At 44.7% G+C, this 27692-nt stretch overlaps 1 protein-coding gene across 4 annotated transcripts in view; it reads left to right on the top strand.

Moving 5' to 3' along the window:
• The window catches only part of GALNT13 (polypeptide N-acetylgalactosaminyltransferase 13), a 159224-nt gene that overhangs the window by 83824 nt on the left and 47708 nt on the right, over positions 1 to 27692 (top strand). For all 4 annotated transcript variants that reach the window (XM_072874869.1, XM_072874868.1, XM_072874872.1 and 1 more), the window contains 5 exons: positions 1679 to 1845; positions 3266 to 3473; positions 4633 to 4803; positions 12798 to 12915; positions 22321 to 22501. In XM_072874869.1, the coding sequence (XP_072730970.1) occupies positions 1679 to 1845; positions 3266 to 3473; positions 4633 to 4803; positions 12798 to 12915; positions 22321 to 22501 (845 nt within the window). The remainder of the gene's footprint in view (positions 1 to 1678; positions 1846 to 3265; positions 3474 to 4632; positions 4804 to 12797; positions 12916 to 22320; positions 22502 to 27692) is intronic.

Here is a 27692-nt window from a genome sequence, read left to right as displayed (position 1 = left end):
TACCAGCAAGCTTCAGTGGTCCTCATCAAATTGATGTCAAGACTGGGGGGAGGGGGGGGAGCGTATACATTTTTATATATATATATATAGTCACTATTAGCATCGGACTTTCTGCTGTCAGATCTAGTTACCAATGACTTATACGTGTGTGTATATATATACATGTATATACACACATATTACATAGAGGTGTGTGTACATATGTATAGGTTATTGTGTATATAGATGTACACCATGAGCCTTTTACCTGTGCCATAGAAATCAGCTTTATTCTGTATTCTTCTGTATTCTCTGCTCACCTTGTACTGTGAAAGCCGTGGGCACGACGTTGTTTTATCTATTTTTCTTTAAATGTCAGTGAGGCAGAAGAAAAGGTTAAAGCAAGTTTTGTTATGGTAGGTGATGTTTAAGAAAGAAACCGTGTGGACAAGCTGGCTTTTCTTCAGGGACCTTATTCATTTGTTCTCTTGGCCCTTGGTAGAGAAGTTGTCTGCAAGGAGGAGGCTGCTCCTGAACAAGGACTGGTTGATTTTTCAAATAACGCAGGCAGAAGTGATATGCTGTGCCTGTGTCGCAGTCGGAGAATACCGGCTATGCAAATGCTAGTAACGAACTCACTAATTTAGAATTTCTTAGTGAAGCTTCAGGTTCGTGGTATTACAAAGAAGATGCACGAAAAAGCTATACGTAATTTCTTCTCGCTTTCCATGCGGTTTAATTCACTAGTGCGCGTGTGTCGCGGCTGAAGACGGGACGTACCCGCTCACCCGTCCCTTCTGCAAGGGCTTTCCTGGACACGGTGGTGACGGCAGAGCCAGAACATCACCCGGTAGCGAAACAGCAAACAAAAAGAGTGGACATTACTTCAAGTCACAATGGTTAAAAATCCCTATTAGGTCTGTTTAAGTGACGTGACTTGACCGGTGTTGACAGGCTGATGTAGGCATGTTTGTGTGTTTGAAATGTGTCCAAGATCTGGAACAAATATGCAGAATTTGGGGTTGTCTTTTGTAGTAAGCAAAGAGCTTTAATTTGCTTCCACAAAATCAGCAGTGTTTGGTATCTGTTGCTCACTTCGCCTTAATTTCTGCATTTTCCAAAAATAGGTGAAATTCTTGTCCTCTCGTTCTTCCATTGCACGGGCGTATAGAGTGTTCTAGAAAATAGTGATTTTTTTGTTCTTTTTGAGAAACCACCAAAGATGGGAAGGTCTTTGTACTTCAAACCATAGAATTTGGGATTTTTCACAATAAAAGACATACCTGACCTAACTGTAACTGCTCGAGACACTTAATATTAATTGCCCCGTGTCCTGTGTGCAGCTAAGAGCTTTCTGTCTGCGATGTCAGGACGTGCTGACGCCGAGGCTGCGGATGCTGCTTTCTCGGCGTAGCAAGCGGGAGCGAGACCGGGAGTCCGAGGGAGCTGTGAACGCAGCGCTGCACGCTCCTCTGGGTACTCTGCTGTGTTTTCTTAGCCAGAAAACAGGATTTGAAATTCCCTCCGCCTTCGGGCTTCTGGCTTGGGAGCTTGAAGAGATCAGTAACCGGTTTGAAATGTATCCTGCTCAACAGGCTTGAAGCCCCATTGCCAGGCTGTCCCGTTGGTAGAGCTCTTTAGGATTTTCTTAAAGATTAACTCTCCCTTTCCTTGTGGTTTTTTCTGTATTTTTTGGCAGGTGCAAGACAAAAGTCTACCCCGACGAACTGCCCAACACAAGCGTGGTTATTGTGTTTCACAACGAAGCCTGGAGTACTCTGCTTCGGACCGTGTACAGCGTTATAAATCGCTCGCCGCACCGCCTGCTTTCTGAAATCATCCTGGTGGACGACGCCAGCGAGAGAGGTGGGTGTGGGAGAGAGGAGTCCCGTTCCGCCTGTTGTTTGAGCATCGCGTTGGCGGATCCTGCGGAAAGGGCCGAGAAGCGCGGCTGCCTTCCGCCAGCGCTGAACCGCCCTGCGCCCCTCGCCAAGCGTCTCCCATCGCTGCTGGGGCCGGCAGCACACGGGCCGTAGCCGGCACGGGCAGAGTTAAAGCACGCTGTCGGGCAGTAACGGAGCCAAAGGCTGGTCATACGGTCGTAAGTCGTACGTACGTACGGCGCTCCCGTCCGGAATTTCATTAGGGCTTTTTCGCACTGTAGTTTATAATTTCATATTAAAATCATTTCATATTTAAAAGCTGTTTGGGTGAGGTGCTTAGGGACGTGGTGTAGTGGTGGGCTTGGCAGTGTTGGGTTTACGGTTGGACTCGATGATCTTAAAGGTCTTTTCCAACCTATACGATTCTGTGATTCTGTGATATTTCTGTCAAAGACAATCCTTTTTCACATCTCCCTCTGTCTCTCAGAAAACCCCTGTTCTGTGTTTCAGGTTTTCCTGAATGTCCAGACTGAGCCAATTTCCTTGTATTTCTCGTATTTATGGTTCATTTCTTTTGGTCTTGGCTTTTTTCTTCTTCTTCTCCTCCTTTTTTTTTTTATTTTTTTTTTAAACCCAGGGTTTAGAAAGAAAACTGTCTGCCTGTGAAACTGATATTACCTGGAAAAGGAATCACATTACATTCTATAAATGGAATCAGTGGAATGATAAATTTTCCGGGGGTAGCCAAATGTATATAATGGCAAATACAATGTATAGCTGCAGCTGTTCAAGAGACAGAGGATGCAAGCTAAGCCGTCCTTTATTTCTGCCCCATGTAGCATTAACTTAACTCAGGTTACTCTCCTGGATTTCCCTGCTTCAGAAAACAAGTAGGCTTAATGTTTCTCTGTGCCAGAAAGCAGAGGAAGACTTTAGCCCAAGTAACTACAATTCTTCCTAAAAGCAAAGCTGGGGATTCCTGAAATTCATCAAAAATAGCCGTAATTGTATTTAACCATAGACACATGAGCAAAACTAATCCTTTTGCACTCACCACTGATTGCAGGTTTATTTCAAGGAAACTGATCGCGACTTATTTAAAATTCCTGTGCTGTGTTCCTGAGACGCTCCGGCAGATGTGTGCGTATGGCTGGGCTGTTTGCCGTGGGGCTGTGCCGAGCAGAGTGCCGGTGTGGACCTCCGTAGCTCAGCTCTCAGTCTTCAGAAAAACTCTAAATACGTCAAAATGAGTTTCCCGTGTTGGGGCAGTGTTCGTGCCCGGCAGTCCTTGGAGGGCCGAGCATGACGCATAAACTCTGCGGTTATATTTGGAGTCCTCGGTAGTTGCTGAACCTAGCTAAAAATAATGGTTTTCTTCTGTTTTTTTCGGTTCTCTTTGGCAGAGTTTTTGAAGGCCTCATTAGAGAATTACGTGAAAAATCTGGAAGTCTCCATAAAAATCATTCGGATGGAGCAGAGGTCAGGACTGATCCGCGCGCGGCTGCGAGGGGCCGCAGCCTCTCAAGGGCAGGTGATAACGTTCCTGGACGCGCACTGCGAGTGCACCCTGGGCTGGCTCGAGCCGCTGCTGGCCCGGATAAAGGAGGACAGGTAAGGGCGGCTCTCCTGCCTCTGGGTGCAGGGCTCCTCCAGGCCGCTCCTCGGTTTCACTGCCCTGCTAAAAAATAGACATGAAAGCAACTCATTGATCTGAAAATGAAGATTTATTTTTTTTTTTAATTTATCAGGAAGACAGAGTATTCTCTAATATTTGTTTCAAAATCTAATTTCTAAATAAATATGCGATAAGCTTTTGATTCTTACAGCAGGATTTTTTGCTGCTGACAGTAAGAATAATAACGCCAGTAATGACAGCAGCTGGTGCCATTTGCTTTCACAAGGTCTCGGTGTCTCCCACCCTGATGGCGATATTTCTGCCTTCTTTTTACCAGGCATGACGTTTTGTCTGTGTGACCTCCAATATTCTGTGAAATTTGCACTCTTTTTTTTCTTTTCTTTTTTCCCCTTTTTTCTTTTTTTCCCCCCTTCCTTTTTTTTTGGGGGGGGGGGTGGTGGTAGACGATGCAGTTTTCCCCTTTTTTGTGCGTAAGTGCATAAAGGCCCTGCAAGCGAGACCCGAAAACCATGCTGTCCTCCCTGGTTGCAGCAGCTGAGGTGCTCGCTCTGCTCGATGGAGGAGCAGCCGCGCGTGGGTGGGCAGCACCGGCCTGCCTAAGCGCGCACGTGGGAGATGGGATTTGTTCTCCTTTCTGAAACGCGTTGCAGGTGCTCCATGAGACATGCATGCACACGTGATGAAACCCCCCCACTGCTCGAGTCCTGCAGCCACAAGCAAAAAGAGCCTCTGCTGTGTCTGTCCGGACGCTGCCAGTCTGAGGAAGGGGTACGGGAAGACCATACGGCACGTCAGGGGCTTACCGACGCGATGTAGTTCGTGCTGCTGGGGCGAAGCGTGGGGCAGTCGCTCCTGCCGTTCTCAGGGGGTTCGGCAGAGGAGCGGGAGCCCCAGGCAGGGTTGGGTGTTGGCAGCTTTCAGCTCTTGGGAGCGCAGCGAGGAGTCAGTGTGTCCAAAAAGCCGCGGACGGCAGAAAAGGTGAATTTTGCACGGCCTTGTTTCTGGAAGAGGAGACCTGCACGGAGCGGTGGTAAATGGGGTTTTATGCAGAGAAGCCTCAAAGTAAGTGCAATATTCAGCATACTGGCATGCAAAAATACTTTGTTTAAAAAGAGCCAATTTTTTTTCTTGCAGGAAAACTGTTGTCTGCCCAATCATTGATGTGATCAGCGATGACACATTTGAATACATGGCTGGATCAGATATGACTTATGGAGGGTTTAACTGGAAACTTAACTTTCGCTGGTATCCGGTTCCCCAGAGAGAGATGGACAGGAGGAAAGGAGACAGGACCTTGCCTGTAAGGTAAGGAGAGTGAATCGAGAGTACTATGCTATTTGACTCGACTGTGTACTTGTTTACGTAGGTAATAACGCTTCATGCCTAAGATTTTGCTGCAGTATCAGAGAACACGTGTCAGATAGTTGTGGCACACTAGTCAGGCTAGAGAAGACCAAAATCTGACCTACCCTTAATGCTGCAATGTAGTTATCAGAGCTGAGAAAACTCATTTATATCTTCTTTTCAACATTCAGTAACTCAAAATATTACCTGCTTTTTAAGTTCCCTCTATGTTTGTTTTCTGCAAATAGCCTTTGACCTTGTGTTTACAGATGTTACTGGTTTTTCATAATTTGAGGCAAGTACTAGAACATATTTCTGAAACACACATTTTTGAACATTGAACCCAAGTATTCGGTTATGATGATTTGCACTTAAAATGCATGCTTTTATTGCCTAGAAAATAAAATTGATGACTGTGCATACTGAGTCAAAAATGATCTAAGAGTATGTCCTCATTTCCTGTGATCATTCCTGACCTCTTTCATTTAATTGCTCAAACCACGGACTGTAACAAAACCTCTAGAAAAATTTTAAATGAAGCTGAAACAGAACAAATTGAATAAATTACTTGCAATGGGTTATTTGCTCAGCTCTAATAGCTTCTGTGGTCTTCATGAAAAGTTTTTTTTTAAAAAAAAAAAAGCTTTCACAAGTGGATGTAATGGTTTCAAACCTGTCTGAGAGACATGATGAAGTGGCCAGAATTCCAGTGCTGCATACCCCCGATTGTGCGCAACAGGCAGATAAAGGGAGAGCCAACTCAGGGGACAGCAGTCACAGCTCAGCTTTGCGAAACACTTCCAGGTAAGGCAGTGGATGGGCGAGGAAAAGCCTTTCGAAATTACTTATGCCGGAAAATGACCAAAATCTGCCACTTTACATCATTCGAAGCCTGGAGTCAGGGAAGGGCTGGATTTTTTTAGATTCTGTTCTCAGGAGATGATCTCAGGAAGAGCAAGCAGGGTCCCCGGAGCAGGAGCGGACCCTGCCGTTAGCAGAGGGGGGATGAAGCTGTTCTCGAGTCAGGGGAGCTGTTTTTCTCATGATCTAAAATATTATCACTCAGCTGTGAAGTCTGCCAGCAGCTATTTCATTAAAGCTGAGGTGTGCATTAAAATTGGTAGAGTTAATTATCCTAACGAGCTGCAGAGCCTCCTGCCGCGCGGGCTGTGCTCTGTTTATCCTCTCTCCCGTGCCGAATCAATTCACAGACACGGGGAGTTTTCAAAGAAATGCAAATCCCAGTTCTTATTTCCTTATCTTGGAATGGAGTAGTACTTAAAGTTAATCCAGAATCAGACATGTAATTGACTCTTAAAATTATTAAAACAAAAAAATAGATTTTTTTTTTTGCCCCCCCAGCTTTTAGCTGGTGATTGCCTGGGCTTTTTGGGATTCTCCCGGTAAGATGGGTGTTAGTGAGCAGAGCGTGGGCGAAGGAGGCAGAGGTTAATGCCAAGTGCCACGTGTCCCGTAATTATCACTTACACAAGTGCTTTAGAGTGAAGAGGTGGCTCTGAGGGTGTGTGCTTGCGCTGGCTTGAGACCAAGGTGTCGGCTTTTAGAGATACAGAGGCCCTGTCTGACCGCGTAGTGGAGGCATTTCAGCCTCTTCGGTGGCAGAAGAAGGTGCTCCCCGTTTCCTTCTCCCTTTCACCCGAGGGGAGGGGAACCAGCAAAGCGAGCGAGCCGGGGAGCTGCCCCGTGTAAGAGCCTTCCTGTAGGAAACAACAGGTAATAAGTCAGCAGCTGCTTTCAGTGCTAGCTGGTGTTTCCAAATGCTTATGGAAGGCGGTCCAAGAGACTGCAGCAGCACATCAGTCCTGAGGTGTCAGAGACAACCACACATTCTGCATCCAGAGAGAAAAAGTATAATATTTCAGCTCAGTTAAGAATGGTTTTGGCAGCTGCTGCCACCTGAGTATTCAAAAAACGGGGGGATAAAAATAAACAAAAGCCTAACCCATACCAAAAATTTAGAAACAAATTGGTGAGTTCATTTTTGTATTCCATGTTGCTTTCCCCATTCTGTAACATTATTTCAGTCTCATGTAGGTCGAATATGTCTTTATTCATATTTTGCTTTGTAATCAATGGAATAGGTATAGAATACAAACTCATTGGATTACATGTTTGTGTGCAAGTATGCGTAAGGTAACCGCTGCACTCAAATTCCGCTTTTTGTTACATTAAAAATCCATGTAATTGACAAAAGTTCTACGCAAAATATTTCTCTTCCATAGTAACATTGATAAATTCCTACCTTTGGTTTTTAGATTTAAAATCATAACGCATACATTTTCAAACTGTGAATTCTTTTATATACAATTTATTATTCACGTATAATTTGTATTATTGTCTAAGCATTTTTATGGAAAAGATCAGGATAGCTTAGTGGTAAGAGCTTGCTAGTCGGTACGAGCAGAGTTCAGCCACCACGTAGGCTGCGAGCATCCGCCCCGATGAAGTTAAAGGTAGAAGGTGCTGCGCTCTCAGAAGAGGGTGCCCGATTCTTTCTAGTCCGTAGATGTGAAACGCTGCTTGCTTGTTTGCCTAGGGAGTTAAGGGACTGTTAAATTCCCAAGTTAGGCGTTTGAGTCAAATACCCGCCTTTGTTGGAATCTCTAGATTGAGTGGGAAAAGGTTAATTAATTCAGTGGCTCTGATGTTAAAACCCCACAGGTAATTGTCGTGCAGTACAGCTGTGAAAGAGCGTTCTTACTGACGTCCGTCAGCAAAGTTAGATTGTTTGTCGTTGTTTTAGCAACAGAACGGTGGGGATTCCTAGGTGCCTCTCATACTAATTAGTGGTGCCTTGCCTTGGACAGGTTGGGGTCTGCTCCGAGGTCCGCACGTGGATGCTGTTCCTGCCTTTCACACGCTAGTCCCTACCACTTTTGCCCCTTATTTTCTTCTTCTGCTTCTTAAACCCCAGTCTGACATCCCTTCTCTTGTTCTCATTTTCTTCTTCTCTTATCTAGTTTCCTCTCAGGTCAGCTAACACCACGATAGCGTAACCTTTCCCAGAATAGTCTAAAATGGTAACTCTTCCCCAAAGAATCACAGCTTTTGCAAAGGTAGCAAAAGCCTTTCCGCTTTGCAGACGCTCCCAGTTTAAAGGTGGTAGATGGAGGTGGGCAGCGCTAGCGACGGGGCGCTGTCCTGGGCAGGGGCAGCAGGTCCTGCCCCCTCCGCCCTCACCCCCTCTCAGTACTCCCCATCCTGGGGGGAGAGAGGACAGGAGTCAGCGGTTGTCAGAAACGGGGGTTTCTTGGGGGTTTTTTTAAAGGTACTTACAATTTTTTTATACGCACAATGATCAGAAGCAAAAGTAACATCAGGGAGCTTTCAGTTCATGAGGTGTCTCGTTAGGACTGAAGCTATAAAGTGAGAATAGGAAGGGGACTTTTAGAAGAAATCCCTGAAGAAAAGATTGTTCCTGGAGACAGCTGGTCAAGTCAAATATTTCATTCTGTGAGGTTCGTGAGGGTCAGTTGAAACTTTTTTTTTCAGGTGTATTTGCAGAAATCAAATACAAACTATGGCTTTGAGTGCAGAAGTTACCTGAGCCGTGGAGCTTGCAGGGGCTTCCAGGTGTTGCTTCAGGGGTACGTTCCTTGCTCTGAAGGTGCAGCAACCCCCCAGGACTCACGTCAGTGGGTATATATCTGTTTTCTTTTGTTTGAATAGCGAAGGCTATTCATCGCTGTTCTGATGCATCTCGGGATTTTACCTTGCTTCCACATAGAGTAAATGCTGTGACCGCCACTGATGGTCACGGGAGTAACCTCCGGCTTTGTAAACTTTGCCAATGATTAGACCTTTCAAAAGGTGTTATTTCAAGTGCAAAGCCCGTTCCTGTTCCCAGAGGGCTCTCTGGGAGCAAAACCTGGATGGTTGCCCTGTGCAGAGGTGGAGCTTACAGCCAACGCTTCCCGCAGATGATCCGGGGGTGTGGGTGGGTCTGGGAATCATGGAAACAGAGAGCTCTGGGCAGTGCCCTTCCTGCTCAGGTGTGGCCTGGTTCCGTGGTAGATGCTCAGGGGCAGTGCCAGCTAAAGCCAGGGGTCTTGCTGAACCTCTCGTTGTTCTTTTTCCACTGAAAAATCCTTGCACGATAGTTGTACTTTGCAGAACATCCTTTGTCTTTAAGCAAACTCATTTCTCCTTCTGTGATTTTGCCTGTGGCGACAGAAAACTTGTCTGCGCTAAGATCAGTTTACAAACATCTTGTCTTCTTACATCTACGGTATTAAAAGCATAAAGTGTTTCTGTGCTGGGCATTTACAGTCTCTGCACAGCACATTTCTATGGATATTTCCATACTGGCCCTTAAATTTTTTGAGCTGAAGACACTCCAGGCTAGTGTTATAAATACTAAAAAAATATATGTTTTGTTCCAGAAAGTCTTTTCTCAAGTATAAATTAATTATTGAGAGGAAAAATACAAGATCAAATATGAGGAGCATCTCTTCTTATTATTATGGCTGGTTAAACTTAGAGTTGACTGCAATTAGTACTGCCTAGGTGATGGACAGCAGTATTTGAAACTGGGGTAAAAGCCTTATTGCAAGCTGTATAAATAGCGGTGGTGGTCGCTAGGGACGCTGCCCTCGCGGCTGTTGGACCCCTTTGAGCGGGTGCGCAGGACGGGGAGGTTGGAGGACGCGGGGCGAGGTGACGTTGCGTGGCTTCGGGGAGCTCCCAGCCTGGGGGACCTGACCTGAGCTCCCCCGGCCACGGCAGGGGCTGGGGTCCCCTCGGGGCCCGCTCCCTGCCAGCCCCTCCTCGCTTTCCCTCCCCGGCACGGGTGCTGGGCTGGGCTTGAGGGATCGGTGGGGTGCAGCAAACCCGGGGTCACTGAGATGCCTCTGTTGTGCAGCTCCTCTTACGGGAAGCCAAGGGTGCAGGTACAGGAACGGGAATTCCTCCTTGCCGCTAAGAATTGCAGAAATGAGAAGCAGACGTTATCTCCAAAATAAAATTAAAAGTGGGTTTGAATGATGATTAGAGTTAATCATAACGCATTACTGTAGTTGTTAGTATGACTCCAAGTAGGCAAAATATAGCTAATCGGTGCAAAACTGAGAAAAAACCTGTAGGAACCCTTCGTCTTTCTAATATTACTGTTTCAGCTGTTTTTACAGTGAGAGCTCTGCAGATCTGTTTGTATAACATTAAATTTACATAACAGAGAATAGTCCTGCCTGCTGCGTTTCAGTTATTTGAGAATCCGTGGCATATATTGGTGCATAGTTACTTACATTTTACAGCATGGAACTCAGCACTTCCGATTTCAGTTAGTGAGTTATTAGGGGAATGCTGTTTTTCATAAACATTTGCTGATGACGTTTCAGAAGAATCCAGATCTGTGTGTACAATTCAGTTGCAGCATTCAAAAATTGCTTGAGACTGAATCTTTGCAAAAATGGGAAATTTAGTGCCGTTCAAGCAAAGACTGTCTCTCTCCAGGGGTAGAAATGAAAGGAGGAGAGGAGGCAGAGGGTGAGGGTTTCTGTTGCAGGCAGCGGAGTGGGGATGATTGTATTTGTCTGAAACCAGTGGGTACCTGACTTCAGCGAGGTTGGTGAGGGTGTGAGATCAGCGCAGGGGGAGCTGAGGTTTGTTTGTGCAGCGCCGGGTGCAGGCTCATCAAAATGTTTGTGGATCGCTGTGAGTCCTCTGGGAACTTGGCCAGTTGTCAGGAGGTGAGGAAACCAAGTATTGATGCAGCGTTTGGTATCGGTGTGAGTAGTTTTGCATAGTTTTATAGGGTTTCTAGATAGTCAGTAATAAAAATTACTTCTAAATATAATATTTTTGCATTGGTAGTCAGCTGGCACAAACCCCAGTTCAGTTAAGGAAGATTGCAGGGTCAGCTTTATTCCGTGCTCCCCGTAACGGTATTTATCGTTCGTGGTACCAGTCAGGCGGAGGGTCGCACCACCCGGCCGTTCCGTCTGCTCCGCTTGCTTGCAGCGTGGCTCAGGGGGCCAGCAGTATTGTTTGTGGCAGAAACCCAGCAAGGCTGAGGGCACTAAAGCGGCTTTGAAACCTGGGAAGGTTTAGCCCTGTCCAAATGACAGGCAGTTAATTAACTGAGCTTTCGCTGCTGAGAGCACAGGGAGAAAAATAGAAATGAAGTGTTGGTAAACTCCGGGTCCAGGGTTATTTCATTGCTAAACTGTGCTTTTTTCTGGGAGTAATCATAGTCAGCTCTTGCAGAAGAGGAAATAATTGCGCAGCAGGCAAATTGCCTGGATTTGTTGGGTTTGAGAGCAAGTGAGGGCTTCTTACTGCCAGGGCTGTGTCCAGTGCCACCGCGGGGAAGCTCCGTGCGGCACAGCACCGTCCCTGCAGGTCTGAGCGTCTGCGCTCCGTGCGCGTGCGTAACACCCGCGCTGACCCGTGACGTGACACGGGAATTGCGTGTGCAAACAGGGCGTGCGTTAGCTAATTAACGTTGCGCGTAGTACATACAAAAGCTTCTCAAGGAAGATCTGAGAAATGCCCAGGCGATTCGGGTTCTGCCACGGTGAAGCTCCTCTTCCAGCTTTTTCCTGCGTTGCACGTGAACCGTGTTGCTGCTGTTGACTTGCTTTTCAGAAAAATCGTAGGAGCTTGTTTTATATCAGTGTTTGCACCAGGCTGTCTCCAAACACAGGAGCTCTTGCGGAAACGGAGCTTTAAATGGGCAGAAGCGCTGAGGCTGGCGACGTTGCCCTTGCATAGATTCAGGTGCCTCATGTGGCCACTGAGCACAGATATTCCTAGCAGTCTTCACAAGTGGTTTACTAAATAACTGAATGAGTGAGTTCATTTCTCTGACCGAATCCTTTGCATACGGGCTGTAGTTCCTGGCATGATTGTGTGCGGCTGTACTCGTATGCATCGAGCTAGCGTTCCGTTGTGTGTTTTCAAAATCCAGTCTCGCCCACTTTGCAGTTGTTCTTCAAGCCGAGGACAGAGACATGACTGACACTTGACTCCGCAGCTACCTTAACGTGCCCGGAGGTCCTCACCGGCAAAGCCCGTAGGCGTAGGGATGCCGAGACCTCAGCAGCATCCTTACGCCAAAGCCGGTCGGTCGCGGTGGTGGTGTCACCCCGCGTGGTGCCCGAGCTCTGCTGACCGGGGCTGCCGGGGCCGCCTGCGGCACGGGGCTGGGCGCAGCTCCCGCGGCAGCGTCTGCAGGGGCCGGTTTGGGCTTAAACCCCGTGCGCGGGGCAACCCCGTTAGCGGTGCGCTGGTCGGTGCGTACGCACCGTACGCCTTGAGAGGGCTGTGGGTTGGTGGGTACGCATCGGTGCAGCAGCTCGGAGCCGTGCTCCTGCTAACTGGGGTGAGCGTTTTCCATTTCACGTGGACCTGAGATGCTGAAAAAACATAGAGCAGCTCTTTACGGGGAAGTAGGACATCTTTACACAAAGAGAAGTTGCACTCTGACTGGATTTGCCTGTTGTAAGGATTTATAATCCTGTTAAGAGAGATTATGCCTGGTAATTTTATGCACGTTTAGTCTCCCTCTAAGGCAAAGCTGAGGCATTAAACTCTCTTCACTAAGCATTTCGGATTGGATTTGAACTGCTGTTCTGGATGCAGAAGGCCAAAATTCCATCCACTTTACCATTACAATGCTCCTGAAATAATCTATGGAAATGTGATTTTGCGGGTAGGAAGCAATCCTGCAGTTCTCACTCGGGCAGCGCTCTCGTCGGCTTCGGGGGGAGCTCTGCCCGAAAGGCAAGCGCACAGCGTATGCAGTCGAAACCGTATTGTTATTGTTAGTAGTTTATATTTAAGTTGCTGTACATAGAATATATTTATAGTCAAAATGTCTGAGGTAGTGAAATGTACTGTAGTGTCACTTAATAAATTCCACAGTGTCTTTCAAAAGGTATTTTTTCTTTTCTTTTCTTTTTCCTCTTTTTTTTTTTCTGTTTGTTTTCAACTAGGACCCCTACTATGGCTGGTGGCCTATTTTCTATTGACAGAAACTACTTTGAAGAGATAGGAACTTACGATGCAGGAATGGATATCTGGGGTGGCGAGAATCTTGAAATGTCTTTTAGGGTAATTGCCATTTTCCTTCATTTTCTGTCAACAAACACAGTTGTGCTGTAACGGTTCCTACGCTGCGGACAGGGCACTGCTGCTTTAGCTGTCATGCAAGTCACGGGTTAATTTAAATTCTCAAGATATTTGGGGATGCCTCATTATAGTATTTTGGTCCTTTCTACTGCATGAAACATTTTATTACTGTTTGGAAATTTTTACACTTTCAAAATAATATATATTTTAGTAATACCTTTCTTTACAAAAGAAACGGGGCTTTCTGTGAACTAGTGCAAATGCTAACTGACATAAATGAGATATAATTCTTATAGTGTAAAAAACAAAATTAAAATATATGTTTTAACAGAAGTTTTTGAAAGTGTATGTCGTCATGAACTTGCAAGTTCTGGCTGGGATTTTTATTCTGTGTGAGAGCCAAGCTCGCAGAGAAATTTCACGTCCTGCAGAAAAGTGACTGTATTTCTGCCGGGGATAGGTATGTTGCCCGTGACAAGAATAAAATCTCTTTGAGTGAAATGCATTTAGTAATTGCCTTCAGATATAAAGGAAAATTGGAAAATTGAGTCTTTGATAAGTAACTGTTAGAAAGGATGTTGAAAATTACTTTGAACATCTCTGATGTATCACAATTTATGCATTTTAAGTAAGTATGCAAGATAAACCTGGTGTTGTACCTATCTAGTACCCACAGCACATCGTGGGCATATCCTTCTTTCCTTTTTTTTTTTGTCTTTTGTCTTCAGCCAGGGCTGGTAGACTACTTTCTATTGACAGAAACTACTCTGAAGATTTTTGTGAAGCAGGTATTTCTAGAGAAGATCAACTGAGAATTTGAAAGCATTTTCAGACCATTTTCTATAAACTATAATTGTTCACTTTCTAGTAAAATAGAAGGGTGGAGTTACTTTTTCAGAGCATTAATGTTTTAAATCAGTGGATTTCAACATTTTTTTGTGTATAGACCCCTAAGAATATTCCTTGGATGTATGTAGGCCCCTATATAGGAGCTTATTTTTAACTTACGCCTGTTAGTAGGCCTGTTCTTCAGTCTTTAGAAGTGATCCATGGAGCAGAGAGCGACTAGCACTGCTTTAAAGCGTTAAATATGTGCCTCTTGTAGACTAAATCTGTATATTACTACTGTTCATTTCTCACCGCATATCAGCGTGTGTGATTTCTGTAAAGCGAAGCTCACCTAGTTCATGGAAGTTTTAAGATCAGACTTGCCGATGCACAGTAACCCCTGACAGCGGGAACCTCGAAGCCCTTTGCTGTTGCTGGCATTTGTTACCGCTTCCAGAAAACCTTTTGCAGGACCAGTTTTGGGTCATTACTGTGGGCATTACCGTTCTCGTTAGTGAAGAGGCTACAGTATTTAACTCTCCTTTTGGAAGAACACTGGGTTTTCATCATAAAAATGGTAATCCCTGAAAAACCAACTCTAATACAAAGGGACGAGCAAGGCGCTTTTTGTTAAGAGTCCGTACTGGAGAATACATGGGAGTTGGTTCTCCGTGGGCTCCTTTTGGCAGTGGCTATTTTTGTGAACAAAGATACAAATATTGATCATTTTTCTGTCAGGCTTTGTAAGCGCAACAGAACAAAATAATTTACAATTCCACGGCCTTTTCCCGCTCCCTGGCGTAAGAGATTCATTTTGGCAGAAAGCATTTGATCTTCTGCTGAGAGCAGCATGCGAGCGTGTAGTCGGCTTCCAGCATCTGCTAAAGAAATGCCCTAACTAGGATATTCTCCATGCATACTCTTGCTCGAATAACGCTAATATAGTTTGAAAACCTTTTCTGAGAAGTTTAGCAATTTAATGGTGGTGTTCTGTCTTCATCTAGTGCTGTTCTGCTCTGGCTCTTGGCAGCTGCGTGGGAAACCTGTCGGGATTCGCGGCGTGGGTCAGCCAGCTCCCGGTCGGGATGATTTGGGGTTTGCGGTCGTGTGTAGTGCAGGTTGAGCTGATACCTCAGCCTTTGGGATGGTTTCGCTGGTTCTGCTTCCTGGGCACTTCTATAATTCATATTTTATATATTTATATAAATATTTATATATATATAAATATATATATATCATAATACTTTGAGGGTTTGTTTTCCCCCTTTTTTTTTCCCCTTCCCTAAATAATCATTTCTTGAGTCCTGTTTCAATTTGGACTTGAATTCTATTCAATGCTTATGTGAGTAAGCCAGCAATGGGCTTAACTTATATTAATTTTGTGAGAATGCTGTTACGAGATCTTAATTTCAGCTTTACATTAAAAATATCAGTCCAAAATATGCGGAAGGACGAAGACCAACGATAGCCGTGCTCTGCGCACAAAGCCCTAGTGAGAACAGCGGGGAAGCAGCTCTGCCATTACTCTTATTTTACTCGTTAAGGCTGAGGTGTGGGGAGCAAGGCAAGGAAGAGCATGGATTTTCTGAAAAACTCTGTGGGCATCATATTAGAAGAACATTATTTTATGTCTTTGGAAGATTCTCCCACTTAAACTTCAAGAAACATTACTGGGCTGGAACGCGTGCATCAGCCTAACAAGAGGGCATGGTGTCAAGAATAGAAATAAACCGACGAGCTTCCAGCGCCGGGAGATTCCCGTGGAAATGCCAGGCAGCCACGCGATGCTGTTTCTTGGTCTTTAGAGCCTTCGTCTGTAAAGAAAACCAACCAAATAGTCAAGTACATCAAGTACGACTGGATCAATAAAATACCGAAGCCTCTGCATTTAAAAACCTATCTGATGTAAAACATCTGCAGAAAATTGGTAGCAAAGAGTGCCAAGGGGCTGGGGAGGTTCCTCCAGCAGCCGCGTTACAAACCCGCAGTTATCCAGCAGGTTTCCGGAATATCTCACTGCAGTCAGGAAACCTTGAGACTAAATCTTGGTTTGGAAAATTACTGTAATAGGAGTCAGCCATAAGGACGTTTCTGGAGCTCTTACTACCTTGGATGTTTTTATCGTCAAATGGGAGGGGGTCTGCTATTCGGAAAAAAAACCAAACAACCAAACCCAAATCCCTGTCTTGATAATCCCTGCAGCCTCAAAAAATGTTATAACGTGCCTTTGCCTTCCCTGGGTAACGACTACGACCGTCTCATCTGCGACCGGCAACGGCAGTGCCGTTATCCCCGGTGCAGTGATTAAGAGGATTCGCAGTATTTGTGTCACTGCGTAATCAAAGTCTGTCGGTCCTGCTCAGTTCCCGGAAAGCGCTGCACGTGAGCGCGGCAACGCGCGCGGCTGCGTACAGTTGCCTCGTTGCTGGGTAGGTCGGTATTTCACCTTTGAGCGGTGCTGCTGCTCGTTGCTGAACGGTCTCGAATGATGCCTTTTGGAGGATGTCTTTTAATAATGGCAATTGGGGAAAAAAAAAAAAAAAGTAATCCCGGCAGGCGTCTCTGACAGCTGTAAGAGTCTGCTTTAGTAAATGAAAACCTCATTTATTCTTAAACATTCACCTTATTTTTATTTGATAGAATTCCTTAAGCATTTTTACTTTTCTGTTAAATTCTGTGAGTGTTTTTTCCCAATCGGAGAATGCCCTGAAAACTTGATAGCCAGAAAGGAGCTCATATAGCTTTGGAAAGGGTATTAAAAATAATCCCTCCATCAGACAAAAAAGATTATTCTTTAGAATAATCCAGATAGGCCAAAGCAAGGCTAGAGAAAGCAACCGCGTGCTCTAACAGGAATCAGATGCCGTTGACTTTCGGTTTTCTGGCAGCTGTGAGAAGCGCAGAAGAGGGTAGCAGATGTTTCCCTGTGTATTTCCTAAGCAGTGCGATATATTAATACGTTGCTCTCGGTCTGAAATGTCTGCTTTTACTGCGGTAGGAAGTCTTCCAGTAAATGAATGAGGAGCAAGGATGTTTAATTCACATGTAGCTTAGCGTGGTAGCCGATCTCTAGAAATACTCACGCTGTAGCTCGTGTAAAGGGCGACCGGCTTGCGCGGGCTCCCCATCCTGCAGCACCAGGGACTGTCTGGGTGCGAGGAAGCCGGCACGGCCAAACCTCAGCCCCTCGCCGCGGGCCGGGGCGACGTCCTGCAGGCGCTGCTTGCTTGACGTGAGTACCGGTGAGGCCGGATGCTATTGAAGCTTTTCCAGCTACGCACCAAGGATCTTTAATAGCAATTTTTCAGCCTGACTGTATGCGAAGTCTCAACTTTCAGCTGCAAAATTATAGGTGTCGGAGAGCCCTTAAACATGTTTAAGTAAACAGCTGTAGCAGGGCCGTTGATGTGGATGACTGGAAGGCCAGCGCTGTGTAATTATGGGCAAAACAGTGTGTAACTCCTAGGGAGGCTGGCAAGATTATTTTCAGAAGTACACTGTGACATTGAAATTCATTGTGTGTGTTGGTGAGTGGAATTTGGGATATATAAATCCCTAATCACCTGGCAAACAGACTGAAAATCTATCTCTCTGCTTTTCAATATTCCTTAGCTGTTTGGCTATATTAACTAATTTTAGGAGCACAGTTTGCTCACAAATTGTATTCAAAATATGTTTGTATGCTTATATTTAAAGCGTACAACACTTTTTCCTTTCTTTGGACTGCATTAATTTTCCTGTATGTCAGGATTCTTACATTTCTATAGGGAAAATATTCAAGATACACCGGTTCAGATGATTTTGTTACAGAGATCTTTGGTATTAGAGTTTTCAGGATTGGGGTTTTTTTTCCTAATTATTACTTACACGTCACTGCATAGCAGCCAAGTTTAACTCATTTAACATAACCATGCTTACGTGTTAACTTACTTCCCGACTGCAGTAATCTTTGGGGATTTTTTTACCATAGCTTTGATCTGTGCATATATGTGAGAGATGTTTAATCTAACACCACCATCACTAAACACGCACATGCACCAAAAGAACCCCTCTGTGTAAAGAAATATTTCCTAAAATGAAGTAAATAGAATTACTAATGTGTAAAACATTTGCTTTCGGTGTTTATGTCTCCGAGATTCTAGTTTCATTTTACTCTAAACTTTAAAGAGTCTTATATCTCGTTTGGAGTTAGTTTTACATATTTTGTCATAAAAGGGATGGGCGAGGAAATTTTGCTCCTGAGAATGAGGGAATAACCAGTAACGCGGAAGCGTTGTTTGTAGAACTCCCCTTTACAGGGTTAACGGCAGAAGCAGCCGTGCCAACATCTGGGCGTTGGGCCGCGTGCCCCCCGGTGCCCGGCTCCCCCAGACCCCCACCCCGGGCCATCGCCCGCACCGCGTCGGGGTGCAGGTGTCCCTGGAAACCGCCGGAGCTGCGATGACAGCCGCCTGCCCGGCGATGCCGGCTTCAGCAGCGCCGTCACCCCAGCGCGATGGCAGCCGTGCCGTGCCAAGAGCGGGGAGCACCCGCAAGGCGGGGAGGCGGCCGCTGGGCTTTGCTCGGAGCTGCCTGGAGAGATCCCCTGCAAAGGCCAAGGTGATGCTCCCCTTTTGGATGTAGGCAGATAATACGTAAAAATTATCGTATTATCTGCCTACATCTGTAGCCCCGCTGACGTTTCTTTTTGGATGTAGGCAGATAATACGTAAAAATTATTGTATTATCTGCCTACATCCAAAAAGAAACATCAGCGGGCCTACAGGAGTATTTTTTCTACTTGTTCTAAGATTAGGAGTAAAGCCTCGAAGTTGTTTTATTTGCCTACAAATTATTATTAGCCTTAAATATTTCTGGCTGGTGTGTGCTGAGGTTTGCGGGAACTGACATTGACTCGGTGTTCAAAAGTGATGGAAGAGAAAAAATCCTGACCGTGGGCTGCACAGAGATCAGGTGGAGTTTAGTGCAGTCATTTTACGCAATAATAGGAATGGTTTTTAAATGTCTGTGAAATCAAAGGTGGGTCTAAATAATTAATGCCTGTATTTAAAAAGGGTTAAGTTATGTGGGCAAATACAAGCCTTAGTTTTAATTCTATGGCGTGCAATGTTTTACCACAAACTTTGAGGGAATTACTATTTGTAAGCAAAAAGACAAATAGAAAATGGGTTAGTCTCGCGTGGGTTTATTAGAAGCTAAATTATGACATGGTGGGTTTGACAGCTCATTTTCCAGACCAAGGAAATGCAGCGGCTCTGCTGGGTCTGTTCTTCACCAAAACATTCCCATAAGGGGCACGCTGGAAGTTATCTCCTGAGTTGGGAGGAGATGGAGATTGGTGTGAACTGCTGGGTGGGAGAACGGGTGGTGCTGAAGGATGAGATGTCAGGCTCAGGTCACTATTCGAGTTTCTAAACTGTAAAGTTGCAGCTGGATGTCGGGTTTTTTTCACTAAATAATTTTTCACAAAAGGTGGGGAATAAACTCATGGGTTGGAAGATGCAGAGACGGACTTGAAGTATGATTGAAGTGCCATGGTTGGAAGAATATCTGATTTTCGGGAATTCATTCAGGTGGAAGGAGAAGGGTTAAACTTCAGAGGAGAAGAAAAGGAAGACACCTTCAACCTTAAAAATTACGATGCGGCAGTAACCGGTTTATGAATAATTCAGTGATAAAATTAGAGTTAAATTTTTTTTAAAAATGAGATACATCAGTCTTGTACCGGAATATTTGCAATCTGGCTGTCTTTGGTCCCTCGGTGCTTTTCGTCGCCGTCAGGGCCCCTGTTCCCTGGCCGGAGGTGTGGGAGGTGGGTCGAGCGGAGTGTTGCCGAGCCGGGGCTGCGGCTCCCGCCGGCTCTCCCCTGCCGCCCGTGGGTGCTGAGCACGGGCTTTGCTGGGCAGAAAGCCTCGATGTAGGCTGGGGTGAGACGAGGGCTCCGTTTGTTGCTCTTTTTCTGGGAGGAGAGAACTACGACGACTAGAAGGACTGCAGTAAAGCGAGAATGCACAAAATTGTTGCCATGTTTAAAAAAACCCGAGGCATGTGGGAGGAAAGATACAATTCATTGGAAATATCTGATTCCCAAGCTGTAGGATCAAGTCAATTCTATCCCTGGAAATTTTGTTGGAGTAAAAAATATAATGAATATTAAAATGAAAAAGACTGCAGTAAAATGTAATGACAGTTTCTCTCAAAAATTTTTGGAGCATTCCATGGAGCAGTCACCGGCGTCGGTAAAAAGCTGCTGGCGGGTGTTGAATGCCCGGCTGGGTGTTGTCTACAAAGAGCCCTTCAACAGCAAAGTGCCGGGGACAGTTCTGGTATTCACCGTAGCTGCGATGAAGAGTGATCAAATATATCACCGTAGTGTTTCTTGTCTGTATTGTGATCAAATCTCTGGAATCCCACAATCCTCAACCATTATATGAACTTTTGGAAAGTAGTCATTCGACCAGGGAATATTCAGGAATGCTGGTTTGCTTTTTAAAATAATTTTAATTTTTTAAATATTATTTTTATTTCATTATTATTTATTTAGTTATAATATTATTTTATATTATTTTATTTTTTAATATTATTATTTAATGATTTATTATTAAAATTTTTCAAAATTATTTTTAATACTGAACAGATAAAAGTCCTTTTCTTCTGAACAGAGTGCAGGTTCATCCACATCCCTATGACAACAGTCATAGATAACAGATTGTACCAAGGACAGCCAAAAATGCGCTTTAAGAAATGTACAGGAACGCACGTTTTAAGAAGCGGTAGCGTGGGAGGAATTGCCTGCCAGGGAGAGCAGTCGGAGGGGGAGAGCAGGAGCGGCGGGGGGGATGCTGGTCCTTAGGCAGAGACCGTGGGTTACAGCACACCTAAAATTGCTCGTGCTCGTTACTGTCCTGCCCGGGGGGTTACTCCCGGGCTGCCTTGTAAACCTATCAGTCACCTGTATTTCCGTTCTAACGCACGCTGCCTTTTTGGTACAGCGCGTGTTCCTCGGCATCCCTCAGCTGGAAGTTTCACCTGAACCGACTAGTTGTCGCTGAGCTGCAAAACACAAGATGTTAAAGGCGAGAATATTTTGATGTTGTCGTTGCTTATCCCAACGGAGTACATCACTTAGCATACTAATGAAATTATATAAACGGGTTTAGCCCTAATTAAATAAAATCTGCATTAAGTTACTATGGTAACTGTTATGTCTCGGTCGAGGAGCTCTACTTACAAGACTGTACCAGCATTCCTGTTTAAAGCACCCAGTCGTTCTTCAACTCTGTGTTTTATTACCAGGAGGTATTGTAAATTTTAGTCCTGCTGTCTGCTTAGGACGAGACTAAAGCAAAGGGTAGGATGAGCCTAAGTAAGGAACTGGGCGATACCTTTGTCGATGCCAAAAATGTCAGTGAACCTTAGCGAAGAGTGAATCCCAAGGGATCGATACTGTCTGGCAGAACAGCACAGCTTTGTAACCCTGTAAGCATCCGATGGAAATCTTCGTTTGCCCCTGCTGTTCAGCCAGCTGCCTACGTTGTGCCTCCAGTTCTGCAAACTTGGACCTTCGGCCTTCTTTAGTTTCTTCTTTAGTTCTTTTCAGAGCCTAGAAAGACGGAAGATTGAAGAACAGTGGTTAACACACGAACCGATGTGTCTCCTACCAAGACTCTAGTGATCTGACAGAAAAATGTGTTACTTTTTAACATTTTTACTATTTTTACTTTTAACATTTTTTACATTTATAACATTTTTACTTTTTACTATTTAACGACAGGGTGTTGAAGTCCAGGATTATATGGTTGTTTATACGTGTGCGGTCCTGTCAAAGGCACTGAGCTTACTCAGAGTATAGATTTGGGCTCCAGTATGGAAAGGGACAGTTTGCATCTAGAAGTTCATCACGTTCTCTTCTTTATCTATAAAGTTTGGGGTTTTTTTGAGTCGATCATGGTACTCACCAGCATACGAACCAGAGAACATACGTTTTGCATCTGTGTTTCACTTCTGTGGTTCCGCGATGTTCAGAGTACCTGTGCTTGCTGCTTTCTGTTGCTGTCGGTGATATTAACCAAGATCTGCTGTGCCTTTGCTCAGGATGGTCACGAACACGATTCTGCTTTGAAAAATATATACATATATATATATATATATATATACAGAGAGAAAAATAACAGTTCTTCTCTGTTTCTTTAAATATGAGGAAATCCTGGAAAATTCAAATGCACAGATAACATCCATACCCTACGCTTAACCCATTCCAGGATGGCACCTTCCCAGGGTGGTGGCTGGTGTATGTTTATGTCGTAGGGACACAGGACCAGGACTGCCGTTCCCACAAGCTGTCACGCTGCGCTTGAAGTCTGTGCGCTTTCGTTGCTATCGAGAGTTGTGCCCCTGCTCTTCCCCTTAAACTTTTGCTTGAAATCCCCTGCTGAATCGTGACCTGGGGAAATAAATCAGGAGGTCGCTGCTAAGCTGTCTGTCAGAGTCCCTCCTGCTATAAACTCGGCATGTTTTGTATATGGTGTAGTCAACTTTTTCTGCGTATTTTAATTCCAGATTTGGCAGTGCGGCGGCTCCCTTGAGATTGTCACCTGCTCGCATGTTGGCCACGTTTTCCGAAAGGCAACGCCTTACACCTTCCCTGGTGGCACGGGACACGTCATCAACAAGAACAACAGGAGACTGGCAGAGGTCTGGATGGATGAGTTTAAGGACTTCTTCTATATAATATCCCCAGGTAGGAAATTATTTTCTGATCATATTATGATGTGTAAAGCTGTCTGAAAAAAGGAAAGTGTAAGTGTAAGGCACATACAGGTAAGCGTAGAGGTGTCTGCATGTATATGTACTAAAAGCTGAGACATAGCAGCAGAAGTGCTTTCAGAATTCAAGGGAATGTCCTTTCCGTGTGTCAAAACCTTCTATATTCTGTTCCCAAGGTAAAAATATTAGTTAAGGCCCTCCTCTCTAGAAGATCATAAGGGTATTTTTCAGAACGTTAGTCTCATAATGTTAGTTTGCAACCGAGTAGGAAAGCTCTTTGACGCATTTCGTCTAAGAAATGCTGAGTTTGGCCAGATTCTCCTTATGATCCCTGAAGGTCCCGTCAGAAGGCGTCAACGGGAGGGACAGCAGAGGTGCTCTGGGTCACTGGATGGACGGGCAGGAGCCCTTCGGAGCGCAGGACTCAGTGCCATGAGGTCCTTCTGTCTCACCACTGCCAAGTACCAGTCCTTAGGAGAAACACTCTCTTTTAAACATACACATCTCTCCCTTTTTGTTGGTGATTTTCATTTATGTTCCCATATAGCACACATAGCACATACAAATTATGTACAATGTAATCACATATATCGCACACAATTATATGAGATAAAAGCCATATTCCTATTTGGTCTTACAACAGTTGTTAAGGGTTATATTGTGAGTGAATATTTTGATGAAATAACCTATCGTCGTTATATTAAAGCTGAAGTTGTTTTTATCTAAAGAGAATTACGGCCTCCATATGGGTGAGCTTAGTGGAGTATGTACATTGAAAATGGAGGGGGACGTGGGGGTTTCGTTAGTCCCCGTGCCGCTCCCCGAGGTCTCCCTCTGAACAGGTCATGTAAAATATTTTTTATGTTTACAGAGGACGTGTCCTGTTCAGCCTGGTCAGAGCTGCCCACCCGCGGGGCTCCCGGGCTGGGCAGAGCCATCGCTCTGGTTTGTGTAGACAGTCAGCCTGTGCCCGTGAAGTGCCGTCGCGTTTTAGTTTGACTGGTTTCGCTCTTTATTTAAGCATCAGTTTACTTCATGCAACTAACTCTTAAATAAATCTTGGTCTTTAGAATAACATAATAACTACCCTCAAGTCTCTTACACGGCAGTTTTCATGTTCTTACTTTCATCCTTTAAAATTTACCTGTTCACTTGAAAAATTAGACTTGGAGGCAATTCAATTTTTATCAGACTTAGAGTTTCAAACAAAACTTCCCCCCCCCCCCCCCCAAACAAACACAAAAATCAAAACCTTTAACGAGTGGCCATGATCAGGAAAAAAGAGAGTCTGTACCTTCAGTGCTGGCTCTCTAGTAAAGACTGGTTTGCACCTGTATTTCAAGTAGTCCTTTGGTCACCACCAACCTCTTAAAGCAGGCATTTTGAGCTAAGCCTTTTTTTTCTATAAATCAGGACTAGTAGTTTTATTTAATTTGATTTGGCTGAAATAAATGAAAAAATAAGGTTAATATACTTTATAATCTTATTTTTCTTTTAAAGATTTGTATATAAAATGGAAAACTATTCTGGGTGGGGTTGTTTACTCCAAACAGTTTTACTGATACCTCAGAATTATACAGTTAATAAAACCTAAATTGCTTCAGTTCAAAAGCCAGAATATACGATGTCTCACGTATGAAAGCCAGTTATTTTTCATAGTATTTATAAATGATTACTTAAAAATGTCTGTGATAGCGAGTAGCCATAGACTGTGTAAGCTATTGTTACTGTTTTATTATGTGCTCTGGGATAATCTTCCCATTCTTCCATCTTTAAACCTTCTTCCAATTTAAATTCTGTGGCAACAGAATCAGTTTAAATTTTCGCTATCACCAAGAAGTAAACCCCGGACCATATTATTATCCGTATGAGTTTTGCGTTTCATCTCCAGCACAATTTACTGTCGTTAGACCTCAGCTCATTCCGGCTGCAAACCTGCTTGTTTCCACAAGCTGTCTTGGTGCTTTGATTTTTCCAGGGGTTCAGGGCATCGCAGTCAATCATCAGGTGCCAACGTGCAATCACAAGCTGTGAAGTCGGAAAGCTCTTGGTTTCTGCATGGGTTATCGCACGTGTCCTGTGGCTGTCACAGTAGGTGCTCATAAAATATTCTGAGCCTGTCCTGGAAAACCCTTATCAAGCCAAAAAATGTAAAGCACCATAAAAAAAAGTCTATGCACATCATAAGTGCCCTGTTAATGGTGTAAAAAAGGTATTTATATATCTATACATTATATGTACACTAAATATAAATGTATATAAACGTGTATGTAACCAAAAGATGCAAGCACGAAACGAATCTTAAAAGAAAGGTCAACAGACTGATGATCCCCGTCAGTCAGAGGTTTGGGTTGGCACCGGGTGTTTCTGGGAAGCGTTCGCAGGGCTCAGCGCTCGGAGAGAGGTGCAGGCAGATTTCCTCTGTCCTTTTGCAGCACCTCCTGGGTGCCGCTTCTGGTGGTGCTCCGGCAGCAGGGCTCGGGCTGGAACACCGACGGAGGCACCTCTGGGCTCCTCAAGAAAAAGTGAGCCTGTTCCCTCCAGGGAACAGCCCGTGAGGAAAGGTTACTTGGTCTGGTAGGAGAGATGAAACCGTGGAAGACGACTACACGTTAGTGCCTTCAGGACCCCGGTACAAGAGCCAAACTAGCCAGCGAGGTGAACCACCACCCCTCCCCGGCCCGTGTGTCGTACGGGTGGCAGCGGGATTCCTGGAGGGCAGAGCAGGGTCTCCAGAAGCCATCGGTATCTTCAGATCCCGTTTGTCCTCTGTCCTGTGTTTCTTCTGAGTCGCGGCGAGGATGAGTCGCTGCCTTAGTCTGGAGGAACGGGTCCGCGATTAAAGCTACGGGTGTCTGTCACCACTCGTGGTGCTGACTGAAGGGACATCCCGCGCCACGCCTGATGGGAGCGCGCTGTGGGTTTCACTTGGACTGGATTTAACAAAATGCAGACGATGCACGTACCGTGAGTGAAAAACAGGCACGTTGACAGGATCCTCTTAAATATGGAAATTAAACTTTGTGTGAGATAGGCAGGATTGTGTCCCTTCGTAATTGGTAATTATATCTACCCAATTAAAGCTGAAGGAATGGGACGCGTGACAGAAGATTTGGCTGACTGTTTCTAACATAATTGGTTTCTGTTCTCCTGCAAGGGGAAGGGAAGGGAAGGGAAGGGAAGGGAAGGGAAGGGAAGGGAAGGGAAGGGAAGGGAAGGGAAGGGAAGGGAAGGGAAGGGAAGGGAAGGAAGGGAAGGGAAGGAAGGGAAGGGAAGGGAAGGGAAGGGAAGGGAAGGGAAGGGAAGGGAAGGGAAGGGAAGGGAAGGGAAGGGAAGGGAAGGGAAGGGAAGGGAAGGGAAGGGAAAAAAAGTCGGAAAAAATAAATATAACGCTGACAAATGAATGTCTAATATGATGTAAAAGTGAATTCAAACCTATGTTAGATGCAGTGAAGTTCAAGCCATAAATATATCACATGGGATTAGCCATTCTTTAATTCAGTCCTCCCTTATTAAGTTCTTTTTTGGTGCAGTCTCATAATACCGAGTTCCCATTGCATTTTTGTTGAACTAAATGCATTTCTAACAATTTACCCTGAAAGCGTACGTTTTGTCACGAGCGTGAGGCACGCAAATACTGACGGCGTATGTTCACCAGTAGCGTGTGTGGTGAAGACATTGCGCTCTGTGCGCTTTCATGTTCTGCCTCGACAGCCAGGTTTTCTAGGCTGATTAGGAGTTAGTTGCTTTAAAGCATTTAGGTGAGCTCAAGCTCTAAAAATATCATACGAAGGGCTATTTAAAATACAATACGTTTTAAATGAGATATTAGCAAAAAAATGCATTTAAAGGTGACTAGAATAGTCACCTTTATACATGGTAGATACATGGTAGAATGATTTAAAAATTCCAGTTTCAAAAAGAGTGCCAGATGAAATTGTTGCTGTGTAGTTTTCTAAGATGTGTTAATAGTTCAGTTAAAAACCACTTCCAAATTGGTCATGTTTTAATTTTCAAATTCCTAAATGCACCACTCCCAATCCTGGATCAGAACTCTTTTTTTTTCCTCTCTTCCTTGGCTTTTCTTTTTGTTTTGGGATCTTCTAAGCAAGGGTCCGTCTGGTTCAGCAGGACTCCTCCAATAGGCCTCGATTTTTATTATTCTTTGTTTCCGCGGAATTTCTACTGAGATATTCTGAGTTGTGGGAGTGAGGAATTTAGTGCTGAGCAAAAGGTGAAGTTTGGATGTAGAAATTAAAATAAAAAGGCCATGGAAAAATATATCCAATTTAAGCCTGCCTTTGACCAGCTTGACTATTTCTCCAGCACATCTGCAAAACCTGGAGCAACCCCCTCACTACTGACTTTCCCTGCTCTGCTCCTTCGCCGATTTGACGTGTCAGACCTCCAATGCAATAGATTAATTTGGAACCACCCAATGAAAAGAAAATAAAACTCAGGAAAGCGGCAGTAAGAAATACCTATTTCCATCTATCGGAGTGCACGCGCTGCAGAATGGCGTGCAAGTTGAGCGATGCAGTCATACCTCTGCAGGTCTAAGTATTTGAAATATGAGATTTGGTTTTGAAAGTGGATAACGAGGAGTGTGTTGGATGATGTAAACCAGGACCTTCATCCTTTCTGCTGCTGGTTCCAGCCTGGAGCTGCTGTCGCAGGGTGTTATTTGCTGTGGCCGTCTTCGGTCAACGTGCTGGATGGATGGATGGATGGATGGATGGATGGATGCTCTCCGGGTTTGGAGGACTGGGGAATACTGACGTGTCGTCTTCTGGACTGGCCAGTATCCCGCGGTTCAGCTGGGTAGAAAATGCCCAATTTGAACGTTTGGGAACATGCAGGTGCTTTTGATGGCAGAAGCCTTTGTGAAGCTCTGCCTAGAAGAGCTCCTGCTACGGAAGAGGTCAAATGAGTGAGCGTTTTGAAGTTGCCTCATTAGCACTTGTGTCTTGGACAGGAGTAACAGATTATTGCCTGTTGTACTAGAGAGGAGCTTCTGAAATCACTTTGGATAGTCAGTTTTGTGGGTACCTTTACAATTTCCTAGGGTTCAGCAAGCAGCAGGGGCAGATTTTATCAGCAACATTTTTTAACTTGGATGTCCAATATTGGGCTTTCTAGCCTGCATTTCAGCAGCTGGTTTCCAA

This window comes from Ciconia boyciana, chromosome 10 (assembly GCF_034638445.1).
Source record: "Ciconia boyciana chromosome 10, ASM3463844v1, whole genome shotgun sequence".
NCBI lineage: Eukaryota > Metazoa > Chordata > Aves > Ciconiiformes > Ciconiidae > Ciconia > Ciconia boyciana.
Note: the sequence above shows the minus strand (reverse complement) of the source record. Positions and strands in the feature narration are given on the sequence as shown.